The 17,266-nt window shown below is 36.7% G+C and overlaps 1 protein-coding gene across 2 annotated transcripts in view; it reads left to right on the top strand.

Annotated features, from left to right (window-relative positions):
- NEDD1 (neural precursor cell expressed, developmentally down-regulated 1) overlaps nucleotides 1–17,266 on the top strand; it is a 52,314-nt gene that overhangs the window by 546 nt on the left and 34,502 nt on the right. For both annotated transcript variants that reach the window (XM_027542089.1, XM_027542088.1), the window contains exons 2-5: nucleotides 1,703–1,846; nucleotides 5,955–6,049; nucleotides 9,762–9,878; nucleotides 11,701–11,841. In XM_027542089.1, the coding sequence (XP_027397890.1) occupies nucleotides 1,711–1,846; nucleotides 5,955–6,049; nucleotides 9,762–9,878; nucleotides 11,701–11,841 (489 nt within the window). In that variant the 5' untranslated portion in view covers nucleotides 1,703–1,710. The remainder of the gene's footprint in view (nucleotides 1–1,702; nucleotides 1,847–5,954; nucleotides 6,050–9,761; nucleotides 9,879–11,700; nucleotides 11,842–17,266) is intronic.

The raw sequence follows: 17,266 nt of genomic DNA, 5'->3' as shown, positions 1-17,266 counted from the left end.
AGTGTAGTGAGTTGTTTCTTGTAGCCGCGAGGCTGATGGTGTTACGGTCGTGTGTCCTGACAGCTCACTTTTGATGGGAGCCTCTTTCTGCGGCTAGTATGCCGCGCCCTTAAGTGTGCTCAGTTCTCAGAACACTGGTTGATGGGCCTTTCCCCGCTCTCCTTTGAGAGGAGCAAACAGACATTGAGTGACTCGGCCAAACTGACTGTCACCTAACTCAGGGGCAGGTCATCTGAGCCAGGACTAAAGTGATCTTTCCGCTACATCACACCGCTCAACATGTGTGGTCTAAGATTACAGTAAAGACATCTTTCAATGTTGTTTCCTGGGTTTACAGATGCTTTTCCAGCATTTCATTGTTGTTGAGGAGGAATCCAAAGGGCATAAGTTATAACATGTTAAGCCACCAAATCCAAACACTGTGTCTACATTTCAACAGGTGACTAAGGGCTCTTAGTAGAACTGTTTTTATCTGCTGAATGAAGCAGAGTGAATCACATAAGTGACTTTTCTAGTTAACGAAATTTCAGCCTCATTATAAACACATTAAAATTTCTGTCTCTTGAGAGTTGAAAGAGCCCTGTATTTTACTATGTCTCTAAATTGTCCTCTGAAATATCCTTACAAATGTGATGTTTTGTTGATGACTTGGGAACCTGTGACATCACTTAAGCTCTGCCACTCTCTTGACACTGTCCACACCAGGAAGATGTGAAGGTATATTTTTAGACCCTTCCCTTCCCTTCCCCTTTCTCCCAGGCTGTTTTTGACCTTTTTTTTTTTTCTTCTTACCCATCATGCACTACTATGTGTGTTTTGTCTTTTAGACGGCCTGGGTTTGTGAAATCACTTTGTAGGAATTATGGATTCGAACTGTGAATAGATAATACAAGCGAAGGCATTGTGGATCAGGTGTTGGTATAGGGACTTAGTGACATCTTCTCAGGTTGTATTTGCTAATTTTAGAGTTATTTGGAAGACCTGCAGTGGTGGGATTCTAACCTGCAGGAGTGCTAGAGTTTATCATATCTTTTTTTTTTTTTTCAAGATGAGGCATTTACCTAACCAACAGTTATTTGTTGAATACCAACTGTGTGCCAGGAATGTTTGATGACCAGTAATTAACAAGACAAGACAGTTTTGGTCAAGTCAAGGGCCACAGATGTTATGAGAATAAGAATTGCAGATAGCAGGAAGGGCCATGAAAAAGTGGAACAGGAGAATGGGGTTTAGAACAATGGGTTTAGCCATGGTGGTCAGGGAAGGCCTTTCTGAGGAAGAAACATGAGCTAAGACTGGGATGATGTGAAGGAGATGACCCTGGGAAATTGGGAAAGGTCATTCCTGGCAGACGAGGTAACAGAAACACTTGGAGGTGAGAAAGAAGGCCAGTGTGTTTGGTGGCCCCGGGGAAGAAAGGAAAGTTACATCAGGCCAATTTATGAAACTCTCCACACTAAGGAGGCTACATTTCATTGCAACTGCTGTGGAGAGCCATTGGGAAGGTCAGCTAAGACCATCCAGTTTACATTTTAGGAAGATCCATCCAGTAACTCATCTTTGTGGTGAGCGCAGTCTCTGGGACACAAGTGAAAGTGTGCAGCCACTTGTTTTGGATAAGATGCCTCATTTTAACTCTTTTTTTTGTTTGTTTTAAACCTATTAATTGTTTTTAAAGCATGTTGTTTTAAACAATTTGTAGGTGCAGTCATGCAGGAAAACCTCAGATTTGCTTCATCGGGAGATGATGTTAAAATATGGGATGCTTCATCTATGACACTGGTGGATAAATTCAACCCACACACCGCACCACATGCTATCAGCTCAGTGTGTTGGAGCAGCAATAGTATCCTTTTTTAAAAAAAACAAAAATAACCACTATGTTAAACATCCAGTAGCAGTGAAACTTTTTTGTGTGATCCATAATGAGAAATATATTTGGCATAGCTGTGAAAGATAAAATGAAATAGGAATTTAATAAACAATATGTCATATGATAGGGGCTTTCCGGGTGGCTCAGTATTAAAGAATCTACCTGCCACGCAGGAAATATGGGTTCAATGCCTGGATCAGGAAGATCCATTGGAGAAGGAAATGGCAACCCACTTCAGTATTCTTGCTTGGGAAATCCCATGGACAGAGGAACCAGGCAGGCTATAGTCCATGGGGTTGCAAAGATTCAGATATGACTTAGCGACTAAACAATGACATATCATGTGATTGAAAACTGATATTCTCCATTGATTTCATTAAAAAAATTTATTTGCAACCCACTACATTTAACAGCACTGGTATTAAAAATATATGTTAGCTACTAGTTGCAGACCATAGAGTTTTGTGTCAACAGTTCATTATTGAATTAAATGGAATAAGGTAGGTAATGGTGGAAATAATCCTGAAAGTTCTGGAATGATGTTTTGCATCTGCTGCTAAGTCACCTCAGTCATGTCCGACTCTGTGTGACCCCATAGACGGCAGCCCACCAGGCTCCCCCGTCCCTAGGATTCTCCAGGCAAGAACACTGAAGTGGGTTGCCATTTTCTTTTCCACTGCATGAACGTGAAAAGTGAAAGTAAAGTCGCTCAGTCGTGTCCGACTCTTAGCGGCCCCATAGACTACAGCCTACCAGGCTCCTCCGTCCATGGGATTTTCCAGGCAAGAGTACTGGAATGGGGTGCCATTGCCTTCTCCATTTGCGTATTTGTGGATCTAGTTGGGAAATTCAAGACAGAACTTGAAGACAAAAGCCAAAGTTGAGGGAGGAGATAAAAATTGTAGAACATTTCCATGTTACTGAGGTATTTCCTGTATTTCTCTTCCATTGTATCTGTGTTGAAAATAGTCTTGTTTCCCAAAAAGATAAATAATCTTGATTGAATTTTCCTAAGGTTTTTATGTTTCTGATTCCTATCCTTCCTGTCTTAGTAAATTCTGTGTACTAGGTCGCTTCAATTTTGTCCAACTCTTTGTGACCCTACGCAGTGTAGCCCACCAGGTTGCTCTGTCCATGGGATTCTTCAGGCAAGAATACTCGTGTGGGTTGCTATGCCCTCCTCCAGGGAATCTTCCCAACCATGGGATTGAAACCACATCTCTTAGGTCTCTGGCATTGGCAGGCAGTTTCTTTACCACTAGCGCCACTTGGGAAGCCCAAGTTCATTTATTTGGCTTCTCTGAGTTTTAGTTGAGTCACGTGTGGTCTTTTATTGCGGTGTGCAGGCTCTCTGCAGGCTCTTTATTTGTAGTGCTCCCCAGTGGCATGTTGGATCTTAGTTCCCTGACCAGGAATCAAACCAATGTCCCTTCCACTGCAAGGCAGACCCTTAACCACTGGACTACCAGGGAAGTTCCTGGTGGATAAAATGAACTCATAAATAGGGATTTCTCAATATCTCACTACTAACATTTTGGGCCAGATAATGTTTTGTCATGGAGGCTGCCCTGTGTGTTGTAGGATGGTTAGAAGCCTTCTTGACCACTACCAATGAGATACCAGTAGCCCCAGTGGTGACAGCTGCGAGGCATCTTCAGAATTGCCACATATCAATTCTGTGAGGGGCCAGAATCATCCTCAGTTGAGAACCATTGCTGGAAACAAAGTACTGTTACCACCTTTTGTATGAAAATGTTCTGTATTCTTGGTATGGTAGAGATAACCATTCTTTTGTGGAACTCATACAGTGTTTCTTAAATAACAGATTAAGCTTGAACATGTGTCTGATCTTATCAGTATCAAAGTAGTAATATTCGGCTTCTTGATGAAAGTAAAAATATCAAAGCTTTAAAATATGAATGATTCATGAACAAAAACATTAGAAAGTTTTCATGCCCAGTCTAATTATTCTTGTAAATATATATAACAAAAATGACAAGTTTTCTTATTGAATTAAACTTTCCTCTTATCATTCCTTGATTTTGTATTAAAGTAGCAAAGTAAGTTACTTTGGCTCCCTGTTAATCAAACTCATGTGAGGGGACTGTGTTTTTGAAGCCCTCTGCAGATCTATAGTGGGGGGAAATGTTTAAAGAGAGTGACAAATATGTGATGTTGCTTCTATTATTAGATTTTTATTATGTTTAGAGCTTAATTTTCTGTTACTTACTGCATAAAAGTACCAATTCTTAGTGATTATTTTTTATTCCAAGGAGTTTTATCAGGAGTTGGCATTTACTGATAAACCACTTAAAGGTCTAGCAACAAAATTGCTGTGACTATGACAATGTGATGGTGTCCTTTGGGTTTTGGAAACTGGTTTTATTTCTGTAGTTTTCTTGTATAAGTACATGTGCACTGGAAACCTTTGTATAGTTTTATTCCTATTGAGGCTTTGATGCCTTCCTTAGAGGTTAGTTACTGAAGACCAAGGGATTCCCAGACTCAGATATTTGGGGACCGCTTAGCATGGATTCCAAGGACAGAGTTAATGGTGAGATGCCATGAAGATCGGGAGAAGGTGATGGCACCCCACTCCAGTACTCTTGCCTGGAAAATCCCATGAACCGAGGAGCCTGGTGGGCTGCAGTCCATGGGGTCATGAAGAGTCAGACATGACTGAGTGACTTCACTTTCACTTTTCACTTTCATGCATTGGAGAAGAAAATGGCAACCACCCCAGTGTTCTTGCCTGGAGAATCCCAGGGACGGGGGAGCTTGGTGGGCTGCCGTCTACGGGGTCGCACAGAGTCGGACACGACTGAAGCGACTTAGCAGCAGCAGCAGCAGCAGCAGCAGCCATGAAGATCAGTTTTCTTTTTTTTTTTAAATCAGTTTATTATTTTTTTGGCCCTCCAGGTAACACTCCTCACTTTCTTAAGACTTCTAAAACTATATGAGAAATAAGTGGAGTAACTTGAGTATACTTTTGTAGTATCTTCTTTCAGTCCTTTCTTTAATATATTCTATAAAGAAGAGTAACAGTAAACATAGGAAGAAGCCAAGGAAAGGGAAAATGATTTATTTTTTTCAATATTGTAAAATCTAGATAGGTGGAAGTGATTTTGTTTGAATCATATGTCATGATAAAATTACAGTCCATGGTCTGTTCACAAAATAGCTGAATGTTCTACAAATCACTTAAAGTAATGCAGTTTGGACTTTGCTTGTTAAAAGTGTATGTTTAAACTTCTGATATTTTGTTTTGACTCTCAAAATCAGGCTCTTGTTCTTGGTTGTATTATTGTGTTTAGTCATGTAAAAATACTTACATTATTTTGTGTTTACTGATTATTTCACTTATTTATGTGAAATAAGGTAAATTTAATTTTAAATTATTAAATCAAATTTTAAATAATTCTTATTTTAATAATTTAAAATTGTATTTTAAATAATTTAAATTTAATTGAGCCGAAATAAAGTTAAAGTAAAACTCATAGGTGCTGTGTAATCGCACTTACTTATATTTGCTACATACACTATAATATTCTTAATACATTAAAAATTGAAATTCTCTATCATAAGCATTCCAGTCCATTCCATTCCAGGAAATATCAGGCTTTATTTTTTAGTGGAAAAATAGGAGACTAATATGGACATTTGCTTCCTAGCTTAAACTGGTATCAAGCACTGCATTACTAAATAATTATCTTAAACCATATGTGTAGAAGAAAAGGCTGATTGGTATTTGCTTGATGTTGCTTTTATCATGTTCTCATTCTTGAAGGATAAAATTAGACCTTCTGGCCTACTCTTTGAAAATGGGGTAGTATTTCACACAGGTTAAATAGCTTTCAAGTGATAGCAAAGTCAAAAAGGATAGTTCTTCCCTGCAGTAGTAAAGAGAATTAGTCTTAGTAATTAGTAATCTGAGCCAGTTTTGAAAGCTAATGTATCAACTATGTTCATTGTTTGTCTTCTTAGTTTAGTGTGCTTGCTTTTATCATCACATTTCTTATGGTGATAGTCGAGTGCTAGAGCTGCTCTTGGATTGTTTGATGTTCCATAACTCTTGATTTAGATAACTTTCTAGTGACAGCATCTTCCAGTGGTGACAAAATAGTTGTTTCAAGTTGCAAATGTAAACCTGTCCCGCTTTTAGAGCTTGGTGAAGGGGTAAGTGATTTTTTTTTTAAACTTTTAAAAATCTTAGTCCTGCTTGCGTGGTAATTGCTTATTTATTATGGTGCTAACAACTAAATTTAAAGGAGTTTAAAAGCATTATTCTTAACCTGAGCTTAAAAGAATACAGTTAACACTTGAAGGTGAGATAAGTGTGCTTACTGATACATCTTTAGGTAAAATAATATTGGATCCTAGGGGAGCAATCAAGGACTTAGATTTCGTCAGCTAGGTGGCATCTCCATTTTCCCTCTGTTGGAGGTTTCCTGGTATTGCTGTGGCTTTTTAGGACTATGTTCCACCAAGGTTCCTAGGTTGATCTGACCAAAAGGGTCCTAATGATGTAGCCCTTCCCTTACTAACAATAGGCTCAGCACCATCAGCTAAAGACCCTTATCTGATGGTGACCTTCTGCTTTAGCTTTGGTCCAGTGGGTGCTACCTGAGCCTCTCCAAGCCCTCCTGTAACAGAACAGGCTTTGTCAAAATGAGCTTTGGTTCCAGAGCATTTAAACAAATTTCTCACTATATATTCTTACCCTTTTGTTTCATAAGTTTATCCCTCTGATTCAGGATAATACTGGCTTTTTCATTTCCAATCACATATTTCTTGAAATTTGTTTCCATTTTAAATAAGATCTAAATAAAAAGGAATATGTAGTTGATGGTTCTTTTTTTAAATTTCAAAGTTTTATGGTGGACTCTAAGCCATAATGAGTTGTCATGATTTTATACACTGGAGTAGATAAGGTGGCCTAATTAGTAATTGTTCTCCTCCAGTTGCTTTGAAGTGGAACACAGCAGGACTACACAATATGAGTTCATCTAACATATTAATAAAAATGACTTAGAATTTCTAGCAGTCCTTTTATTTCTAGCAGTCCTTTCCTAAAGGTGTCTGGTAGGATTGGCCTCAGCATCAGTTCCAGCCCACAGGTGGTGGAGACTGGGACAGATAGAATGTGTGTTAAGGGTAGGAATGGCACTTGCCTTTCAGCCTCAGTAAGTGGAGTTGAGATATGTGGGATCTAGTTCCCGGACTAGGGATTGAATCTGCATCCCCAGAGTGCCACTGGGCGGTAAAGGTAAACTGTACTCTTCAAGAGCAGGCAGAACATCTTAGTCATTTTTGGATCTTCAGATCATGTCCAAGTTGATCAGCTAACATTTGTTGAATTAAATATCAACATCAAAACAGTCTTGATTTGGGGACTGCCCTGGTAGTCCAGTGGTTAAGAATCCTTCCAGGGCAAGGGATGCAGGTTCGAGCCCTGGTCCAGGAACGAGGTCTCACATGCCTCAACAAAAGACCCTGCATGCTGCAACTAAGACCCGATCCAGCCAAAACAAATAAAAAGTCAAAAAACAAAAACAGTTTTGATCTCCACTTCTGCCACTGTTTAAGGTGGAACTTTATTTAAAGTCCATACTAGTTTTCTTTGATTTTGTATTTTACCTCTCTAAAGTAGACAGATTGGTCTTGACAGTATGATAATGGATATGATAACCTAGAAATTTGACCTGATGTTATCTTCAGATTTTAAGATTCTACCCATTGCTTTTGTCTTAGGGTACAGGATTCCTGTAATAACCAATTTCCATTAATTATTTAAGTTCACTACCTACATTAATAATACATTAACATAAAAAATCCTCTCATTAGGGTAAGCAGCTAAAAATAAAGGTTTTGTTCTGAGCCCTTATGAATAATTTCAGTTGTTTTTCATGATTGGGATTTTAATATATTGATCTTTGATGGATGCCATTCTTATCTATTTTATTTAAAGGTAAACTCCTGATCTGCAGTAATAACCAGATTCTAAATTTTATTAGTCTATTTAGACCAAAGTCAATTCCTCGAATGATGTCTGCAAGAGAATTATAGTGACCATACTGAAATATTGATGTAATGTGCCCCTGATATTTTTGTGTGTTAATACTTTTGACTCGGTTAGAATTTCAAAGCTGGAAGAAACCTTGGGGGAGAGAGAGGAGGCCATCTGCACCCTTTTAAGAATCTGGTGCTCTCTTGAGCAGAGGATGTTTTTGAAATGCATGGACTATCAAGAACAGTAGATCAGGTCCTCATCTCTCATTTCTCAAAGGTAGAAATGTAGGCTTAGAAAGATGAGATTACTTGCCTAGAGCTAAGTAATTTGCCTTCAGTCACAAAATGTACCCTTTGGAATTAATTTCTATCCCTGCCCTGCCCCCTTATGGTGTTCAGCTGGAGTGGGAATAATTAATGTAACTATACAGTGTATCTGAAAGTTAATAGGAAAAAAACAACAACCATGCAACATTGTAGCATAGTTACTGATGATACCACCAGATAGATGACATGCATACATACTCATTATGAGAAAACTTGGTTACCACTGTATTTTTAGCCATTTGTTCTATAAATATTTATTGAACATGGATATGGTCTTTGCTCTAAGGAAACTAACATTCTGGTGAAAGACACAGAATAAATGAGTAAACAGTACCCAGTGATAGTGGTAAGTTGTTATGCAGAGAGCTGAAGTACGTTATTGAGTTAGCAGGTGGTTAGTTAGCAGTTAGTTAGGTGGGGAAGGGGTCTTCTGAAGTTGTGGTATTTAAGTTGATATCTACTGATCAGGTGAAGTCATTCAAGCCAAGGTTCAGGGGAATTGACTTTCCAGGCAAGAATAGCTGTGTAGAAGTCTGGAGGCAAATATAGTGTCATGACATTTAAGGAATGGAAGATGGTCCTTGTGCCTAGAGAATCAGTGGGTGGGGAGGAAACTGGTGAGAGACCAGTTAAGGAAGGGCTAGATGAATAGGGCATTGAAAGCCAGCTTGATGATGAGTTTGGAATTTAGGTGTGATTAGAAGCCACTGAGGATTTTAAGACACATGATTTGATATACATTTCATAAAGGTCACTCTATGTATAGAACATGGAATGTAGGGAAGCAAGAGTGGAAGGCAGACAACCAGTTAGGAGGCTGCTGTTGTGCTTTGGCAAGTTTTGGATCAGGGTGCTTGCAGTGACCGTCCATAGAGGGGGGCACCCTGTGGGGTATATTTTACGGTTGGAGTTTAGAGAACTTGCTGATAGACTGAGTGGAGGGAGAACAAGGAAACAAGGTTCCTTCTGAACTTCTGTCTTGAGTAGTTGGATGAATGGGACCTTACAGTAGGGGGGAAGAGTGTAGAATTAGTTTCTGATGACAGGATGTTTGAGATTTGGTCCATTTGGGGGAGATGCACTGTGCCTTGGGACTAGTATCTTGTCCTCTTTATAAAACTTCCCCCTCTGTAAATTGAAGGGTTTAAACTAGGCATTCTTCAAAGTCTCCTCTACCTTTAGAATTTTCTGAGCTGTGGGTTGATTTTGATTTGAGATATTCTGTGGAGTATAAGAGCAGGTTTTGTTAAAGGGAAATATGCAGGGCAAGTAAGCCCTAAAGGGACTCTGAGACTTGCTGGTTTCCTAAGCTTCCTCTGTCACCACCTTTATGTGAGAAGAACATGAATCTGGTTGATTTCCTTAAAGCCATTTTGAACACTTTGCAGACTGTTGAATTCTTGTGAAAGATGATGAGAGCTGAATCTTTAGTACAAGAATTGACATGTCTATAGCATTTCACTCAAATGTTTTTCATGTGCTTACCAAGTGTTGGATGAGAATTGATAGTCAGCTCTGGTCTCTATTAACATGACTTTTTTTTTTTTAATAGCAAAAGCAGACATGTGTCAGTTTAAATTCAACATCTATGTATTTGGTAAGCGGAGGCCTAAATAATACTGTTAATATTTGGGATTTAAAATCAAAAAGAGTTCATCGATCTCTTAAGGTAAGCAACTTTTTAAAAAAAATCTTTACAGAAATGTGTTTATTAGTAATTACCAAAATTTAATTTTGAGCTTTTATGATAACAATAAGCAGCTTCAGAATGAAGTGAGATTTGTTAGGGAATATAAAGATGTGTAGCCAAAAGCTTACTTTTTTGAGTTTATTTTTCCTTCCATGTATGTTACTGTGTTGCTGGGGTTAAAACTTTTTCCTTATTTTTTCACTTTGTTCTGCTCTTGAGTGGACCACTTCCTTCATTTTTAAAAAAATATGGTTTATTGTCATTAAAGATTTTTTTAAGGCTCTTTGAAAAAGTGAGAGTGATTTTGGGATGATAGTATTCAATCTGGTAATCAGTTTGGAGATATTGCTTCTTAGTTCTCTGCTGCTATTTGTGTTATTTTTGTGTGTATTTTCATCTTGGTAATAAAATGTTTCTGAAATAATTTACTATTTATAATTAGTGTTTCTTTAAATAGCTTTTGCAGTTTCAGAAAATGAAAAGAATCATTGTGAAAGCCTCTGGTTGTGATTGCTTTTTTGGACTTCTATCGTTTTGGTATTTGGAAGTTCATCTTTAAAATTGTTTTCAATTTTTGTCTTTCAAAAAAGTTTTAACATGTGAAATTTTAAACATATTTTATATATATACACACATACCTACACGGAAAAAGAATTTCCTAAAATATAAAGCCATCTCCTGGCATGCTTCAGGGACCATTTGAGAAAGTTGTAAAATAAGTGGAATATTATAGCTACAATTATTGTTATTACATTAATTGTTAGATACAAAGATTGGTTTGTTTCTGTTATTAAGATGTGACATCAAAGTGTTAAAAACTATGCTGACCACTGTGCTCTTAGGCTGCTGCCTTTAATTTAGTCTTGGAAAACATAATCCTTGTGAACTCAGTTTGTTCTAAACGGTTTTATTTCCTCAAAGTGGATTCCCCTGTGGATCAGGGAGACAGTGCTAGTATAATGGGAGGAAAATAAGCTTGAATCTGAGCTTTGCCACTGGCAGTTCTGTGAGCTTGCAGTTTGTTAACCTTAGTTAACTCATCTGTAAAATAGGAAAAATGACTTTGCCTCCCATGCTTGTTCTAAAGATTAATAATAATTAAAACTCCAGCCTAAGTTGGTACTCAACAGACGGAAGCAGCATCTATCAAGTCTCAAACATGCTTTCTCAATTCGGCTTTGGGGTTTTTTTTTTTTTTTTTTCCGCTCTCTTCCATTTTGCAGTGTTAGGTTTCATTCTCCTTCCCCTAACTTACCTCTTAATCGCTTTCTTTAAGGTTGAACTCAAGCTTCCTGTCTTCTGTAAAGCTTCCTTTGTCAACTCAGCCATAGTGAAGCCTCTTTCGCTTTCCTCTGACGCTTTGACTCTGCCCCTCCTTTAGGATTCATTCTGCCATTTGCATGTTTACTTAAACATCCTGTCTTCCCAGTTGAACAGTAATATTCTCAAGGGCAGAGACTCTCATAATAGTCAACTTGCAATAAATGTTACTTGTCAGTGGAAGTGAATTCTTTAATGTAGGCATAATGCCATTTAGAAAATTACCTTTCCTTTTTGTCTCTTGTTTCATAGTGCCTGATCATTGTTATGGTTATGAAAAATAAGTTTGTTCCCTGAAGACTTGGTGCTGATCAGATAGTTTACTACTCATTTGTGTACTTTTTTTTTTTTTTAGATTATTTTGAGGAAAATGTTAAGCAAATATTAGATTGACAAATATATAATATTTACAAAAAAACATGAAAAATATGCTGTTTGGAAGTTGTGTGGCACTCTATTTACTGTCATTTCTTTCATTCAGGATCATAAAGATGAAGTAACTTGTGTAACATATAATTGGAATGACTGCTACATTGCTTCTGGATCTCTCAGTGGTGAAATTATTTTGCACAGTGTAACCACTAATTTATCTAGTACTCCTTTTGGTCACGGTAGTAACCAGGTACAGTATGGGTTTATTCAAAATAAAGTTGGTAAGAGATTTTTAATTATCTTACATAAGGCAATGAATTTCAGTTTTTAAAATTAAGTATTTAAAATTTGCATTTAGCGTGCTTGAAAAACTTACAGGTAGCTATTTTTTAATGGTAGTATTTTAAAACTAGTATATATTAGATGATGAAGCTTATATGAGTTTAGTTATTCTTTGAATGGTCACATGCTCCTAGAACTTAACTGCAGATAAAAAACATAAATAATTATTAATAGATTAAGCCTAAAACATGGATATTAATCTGTGACATTACAGTTATAGAAGTATCGCATAACTTAAACCATGTCAGCTACAAGACAGATACTTAATGTTCATAAATACTCTGATGGACATGGAGTATTTGTTTTTAGGCACAGGGCAAATAGAGGCTTTTCTTTTTTGTTTGTTTCAAGTCTGTGATAGTTACAGTACCAAGGCATATTTACGTATTTCAGGTTAATACAGGAGTATTTAAGGAAATACTTTATATTTTATAAAGGAAATACTTTATAAATGCTTTTATAAAGCAAAATTAGTCAGTTACTGAATTTTTCTTTATAAAAAATTAGTCTGTAAAATTCTTAAAAGAATAAATGTAGTTTCTTCAGAAATCTAGCTCTTGACTAACTTTACATGAAATTACCCACAGGAATTTCCCATCAGGTGCAAGTTCTTTTACTCTTACTTTGTATTGTAATCACTTTGGCCGTAAGTATTTTTAGGTAAAATACGGGAGTGCTCCAGTTTTGAAAAGCCTTAAAATCATTCTTTGAACAGTTTATGTTTAGTGTTCAAGGAAAATTAAACGAGTATTAAAAATTACAGAAAAAAGTCTTTTCTCAGATTTCATGTATATTGAGGTAATAGAGATATAAATGATTAGGTTTATGAGAAAGTGAGAGATTGTTGAGAAACAATCTTATGGTCATTTAGAACAGAGAAAAAACTATCTGATTGGGAATAACAGAAAATTGGAGAAGGGACAGTTTGAGCTGGGTCTCAGGCTCGGTCTAAGGGTTTGGTTTTGTTTTACTCCTGTGTAATTTGATTCTGCCTTGTGCTGGGTTTAGCTCTTTGCGTGTCCACAGAGTAGTTGGAACTGTGTCTTGTTTCCTTGTCCTCAGCTGTTGTCTAACTTTGTGCCTTACATGGGAAAGATCGCCAATAAATATGTGAGTGGATGGGCACGTTCAAAGATAAAGATTTTAATACATTAATAAAGAACTTTGGGAGAGGAGTATTTTATTTGGAGGAAATCATACAAAAAAAATAAAGAGAAAGGAAAGTGTATGGGTTTTATATAGGGCTAATGTGAGAAAAAGAAAAGTAGGAGCTAATGTTGATGGGACTTTGAATGCCAGACCGAAGGCTTGGCTTTTATTTTGGAAGACAGGAAACTAGTCAGAATATTTTGATTAGTTGAATGTCAGAACCATAGAATCCTTGAACTGAAAAAAGCCTTTAGAGGTAATCTCATTTTCTGCATTTTATGGATGAGGATAAGTGATTTACCACAGAGAATGATTAATATGGCCATAAAGATAAGAAGTAATATTTTGTTTTTGTAATTTTTTGGTTATTTTTATTATAACTGAGACATAAAACCTAAGCCCATAGATATTGGAACTATTGGAAAAAAAAAATCTAGTGTTCAAATAGATGACTTGCTTTTTAAAGAAACAGAGTAGTCTTCTTCCTCTTCTACTTCTTTCATCTCTTTCCTCCTCTCCTTCCTCTTTTCTTTCTTCTTTTCCTTTCCCTCCCCCTTCCCTTCTTCCTCTTCTCCCTCCCCCAATTTCCCTTCTCCTCTTCTTCCTTCTTTCTCCTCTTTCTCTTCCTCTTCTTTGGAAGAAGCATGATATATTAGAAGCATGATAAGTTTAGATTTATAAATTCTGGGTTGACTTTTCAGTAACAAATATTAGGTTAGATACTGCCATGTATTTAAGTTTTTACTGTATTTTACTAGAGAGTTTTGGTTATTGCTCTTGGCCTTATTCTCTGTAAAATATTAAAGTTTTAAAAGGTGAGATATGTACGAGATACATACAGTAAAGTACACATATCTTAAATATACAGCTTGATGAATTGTTATACGTGCATACACCTGTGTTACTACATACTACCAAAATCAAGATACAGAACATTTCTGGCATACCGTAGTTCTCCCTCTTAACCCTTTCCAGTCACTACCTCATATTTCTTAAAAGAATTGTAGTGTCTGGTTTCTTCTGGTCTTCATTATGTTTGTTGCATGGAATAGTAGTTTATACTGCTTTAACTCCTGTGAAGTGTTCCATTATATGGATATACCACCATTTATCCATTCTACTATTGATGGATGTATGAGCTGTTTCTCATTTGTATCTATTGTGAGAAAGCTACTATGAATATTCTCATATGAGTCTTTTTGTGAATATGTTTTCATTCCTCTTGAGTAAATACTCAGGGGTGAAATTGCTGGGTCTTAGGGTAGGCATTAAGTTTTACTTCATTAAAAGTTGTCAAAAAGTTTTTAAAGTGCTTGTGCCACTGTATATGTCTATAAGCAATGTATGTGAGATCCAGCTGTTCCACGTTTTTGCTCTTATCAAGTATTGTCTTGCTTTTTCACTTCAGCCACTTTAATGGTTGTGTGATTGTATCTCATGGTGGTTTTAATTTGCATTTCTCTGTTGAATGAGTTGGGCACATTTTTGTATACTTTATTTTGTGAAGTAACTATTCAAGTCTGTTCCTTTTTGTTTGGGGTTGTGTTTTTCGGATTGATTTATAGTTTATTCTGTTTTCCAGATGAAGTCATCCTTTGGATATACATGTTGCATATGTCTTCTCTTTTAGCCTATGGCTTTCCTTTTCACTCTCTTAATGCCTTTAAAAAATGAACAGAAGTTCTTACATTTATGTCTTTTGTGCTCCATTTCAAAGTAGTTTTTGTATGTGGTGTGAGATGGGATTCATCTTTCCATACAGGTATATGTTTATACCAGCATTATTTATTGAAAAGACCATTCGACTGCCACTGGGGTAAGTGTAGGTGATGAGAGGGTTTGGAGAACATTCCAGGTAGAGGTTATCACCGTTATAGAATTCTTACCACTATTATTGTGTTTCAAGTACAGTAATTGTCACTATATATATTTTCTCACTTATTCTTTGCTGCTCACTTCTGAGGTATAGGTTATTCTCATTTTAAAAATGAGAAAACTCAGATTCCAGGACTTTGAGATCACAAGATTCTTAATTGACTGACTTGAAGGTCAACTCTTGAAGACTGGTAGCATTGTTTCCTTTTGGATCTCTTTCTGGCTCAGGGGCAGCTAAATGTGTAAGTATTTGAGGATCCATAGCTTCAGGAAACTTTGCAGCATTCTCTTGTCACTTTGTGCAGGAGTCCCAAATTTTATTATCTCTTCTTCACATAAAAGAAATATATTTTAAAATGCTAGGTGGCAGGTTGCTGTATTGTTGATTTTCAAAGGATTTTCATTGATTACTTTGCATGGCAGACCTGAATTTATCTTCTAGTTTGCTGCTGCTGCTAAGTCGCTTCAGTCGTGTCCAACTCTGTGAGACCCCATAGACGGCAGCCCACCAGGCTCCCCCGTCCCTGGGATTCTCCAGGCAAGAACACTGGAGTGGGTTGCCATTTCCTTCTCCAATGCATGAAAGTGAAAAGTGAAAGTGAAGTCGCTCAGTCGTGTCCGACTCTTAGCAACCCCATGGACTGCAGCCCACCAGGCTCCTCCGTCCATGGGGATTTTCCAGGCAGGAGTACTGGAGTGGGGTGCCATTGCCTTCTCCGATCTTCTAGTTTAGGAAGACAGTAATGCTGAAAGCTTATCTCTTGTGCAAGGTCAGATGAACTGGAACCTATATTTTCATGTTGCCGCTGCCTCCTGCTTGGGCAGTTGGCCTCTCTGTGAGCTTTACTGGGTACAGCTTTATGTTGTAAATCCCACGTTTATTTGGAGGGCTAGCTGTGTGAGCCTGGGCAAGTGACTTAACTCTCAAGTCTCCTTTTCCTTAACTGTCAAGTGAGAATGAAAATATACTTTCAATAAGGTTTTTATTTTGTTGTTTTTAGGGCTAAATGAGATGCTGATATAGTTTGTAATATGTGATAGGAGGTCAGGGAACTTTTGATAAATAATCATATTAATTTATTAAAATAGCTTTTGTGGTTAACTTCTACAGACTACTTTGCATCTTTAGGTTTAATGCATTCCCTCCAGATTAACCAGTTGTAACTTGACCTCAGAAATCATAATTTGTGTTTTAGAGCAATGTAGAGTAAGGAGAGCGTTAAGAAGGTGAAGAAATCAAACTGGAGCATGTTGGTTTTTTTCTCTTTTCCTGGAACAAATGTTTCTATATTTTTCGTGTACTATATTATTTCATTTTTCTCTACAGCATTAAAGCAGAGTGCATGGGCTCTCTGTAAATACCAGTTGGTCTCTAGGTATGTAAGTATGCAGTCTATTTTCTTAGTGAAGAAAGTTGAAGTTATGATTCTGCATATTTACATTTCCATTTTGCAAGCAGCATAATTGAAATCTATGGAGTTTTAAAAATTGATTCCTCAAAATTCATTTAAGATTTCAAGTATATTAAATACTCATTTTAGACATTCAAATAATGTTCATAAAAATTTCAACTCTAAAAATTGACATAATCCAATTCCAGTATACTGTCATCCAGCCAAGTTCCTATGCTGATCAGTTTTACTATAGGGTTTGGGTTATTGAGAAAAATAGTAGGTAGGGCACATCTAATGATTAAATTTAAAATTTCTAATTTTGTTCCTATGAGCAATCAAGAATTTGAAATCTTTAAAAATCATCAAATTGCTTTCTTAGCAAAAGTGACAAAACCACGGAGTCTCACTGAATCTTTATACTGAATTTCATATTAGAAATGAGATTGCCTGAATATATTTAGAATCTTACTTTGAAGTGTCTGAGCTGAATTGAAGCTATTAGTTTTCTGTGGATCGCAGTGTCTATCTGCAGGGGCAAAAAGCCTTACTGCTTCTGTAGAGCTGCCAGGGCTGACGCGCTCCTTAGATTATAATTGCAAGTCACTATTTGGCAAGCTCAGCAGCTTAGGCTCACCAATAGGTTAACCTGTGTTGCCTTTCTCAGACTGCAGTCTTTCTGAAAGCAGTTAAAATGTGGATATTTTATTGATTCCTTAGATTTAAAAGTGATCTTTAAATGTAATATCTGTGAGATTTTAAATATAACATTTTCAGTGTATGTTAAATAAGTCCATTTTCTTCAGTGAAATTTTTGACATTTTAGGTATAGATTCTGTAAATATTAATAAGCATTTGGCATATAGAGATCTGGTAAATAATTATTAGTTACATTTTAAAAATAATTATTTTATCAAG

The sequence above is a fragment of the Bos indicus x Bos taurus genome, chromosome 5, assembly GCF_003369695.1.
Source record: "Bos indicus x Bos taurus breed Angus x Brahman F1 hybrid chromosome 5, Bos_hybrid_MaternalHap_v2.0, whole genome shotgun sequence".
Classification (NCBI taxonomy): domain Eukaryota; kingdom Metazoa; phylum Chordata; class Mammalia; order Artiodactyla; family Bovidae; genus Bos; species Bos indicus x Bos taurus.
This window is presented reverse-complemented; position numbering and strand designations above follow the sequence as displayed.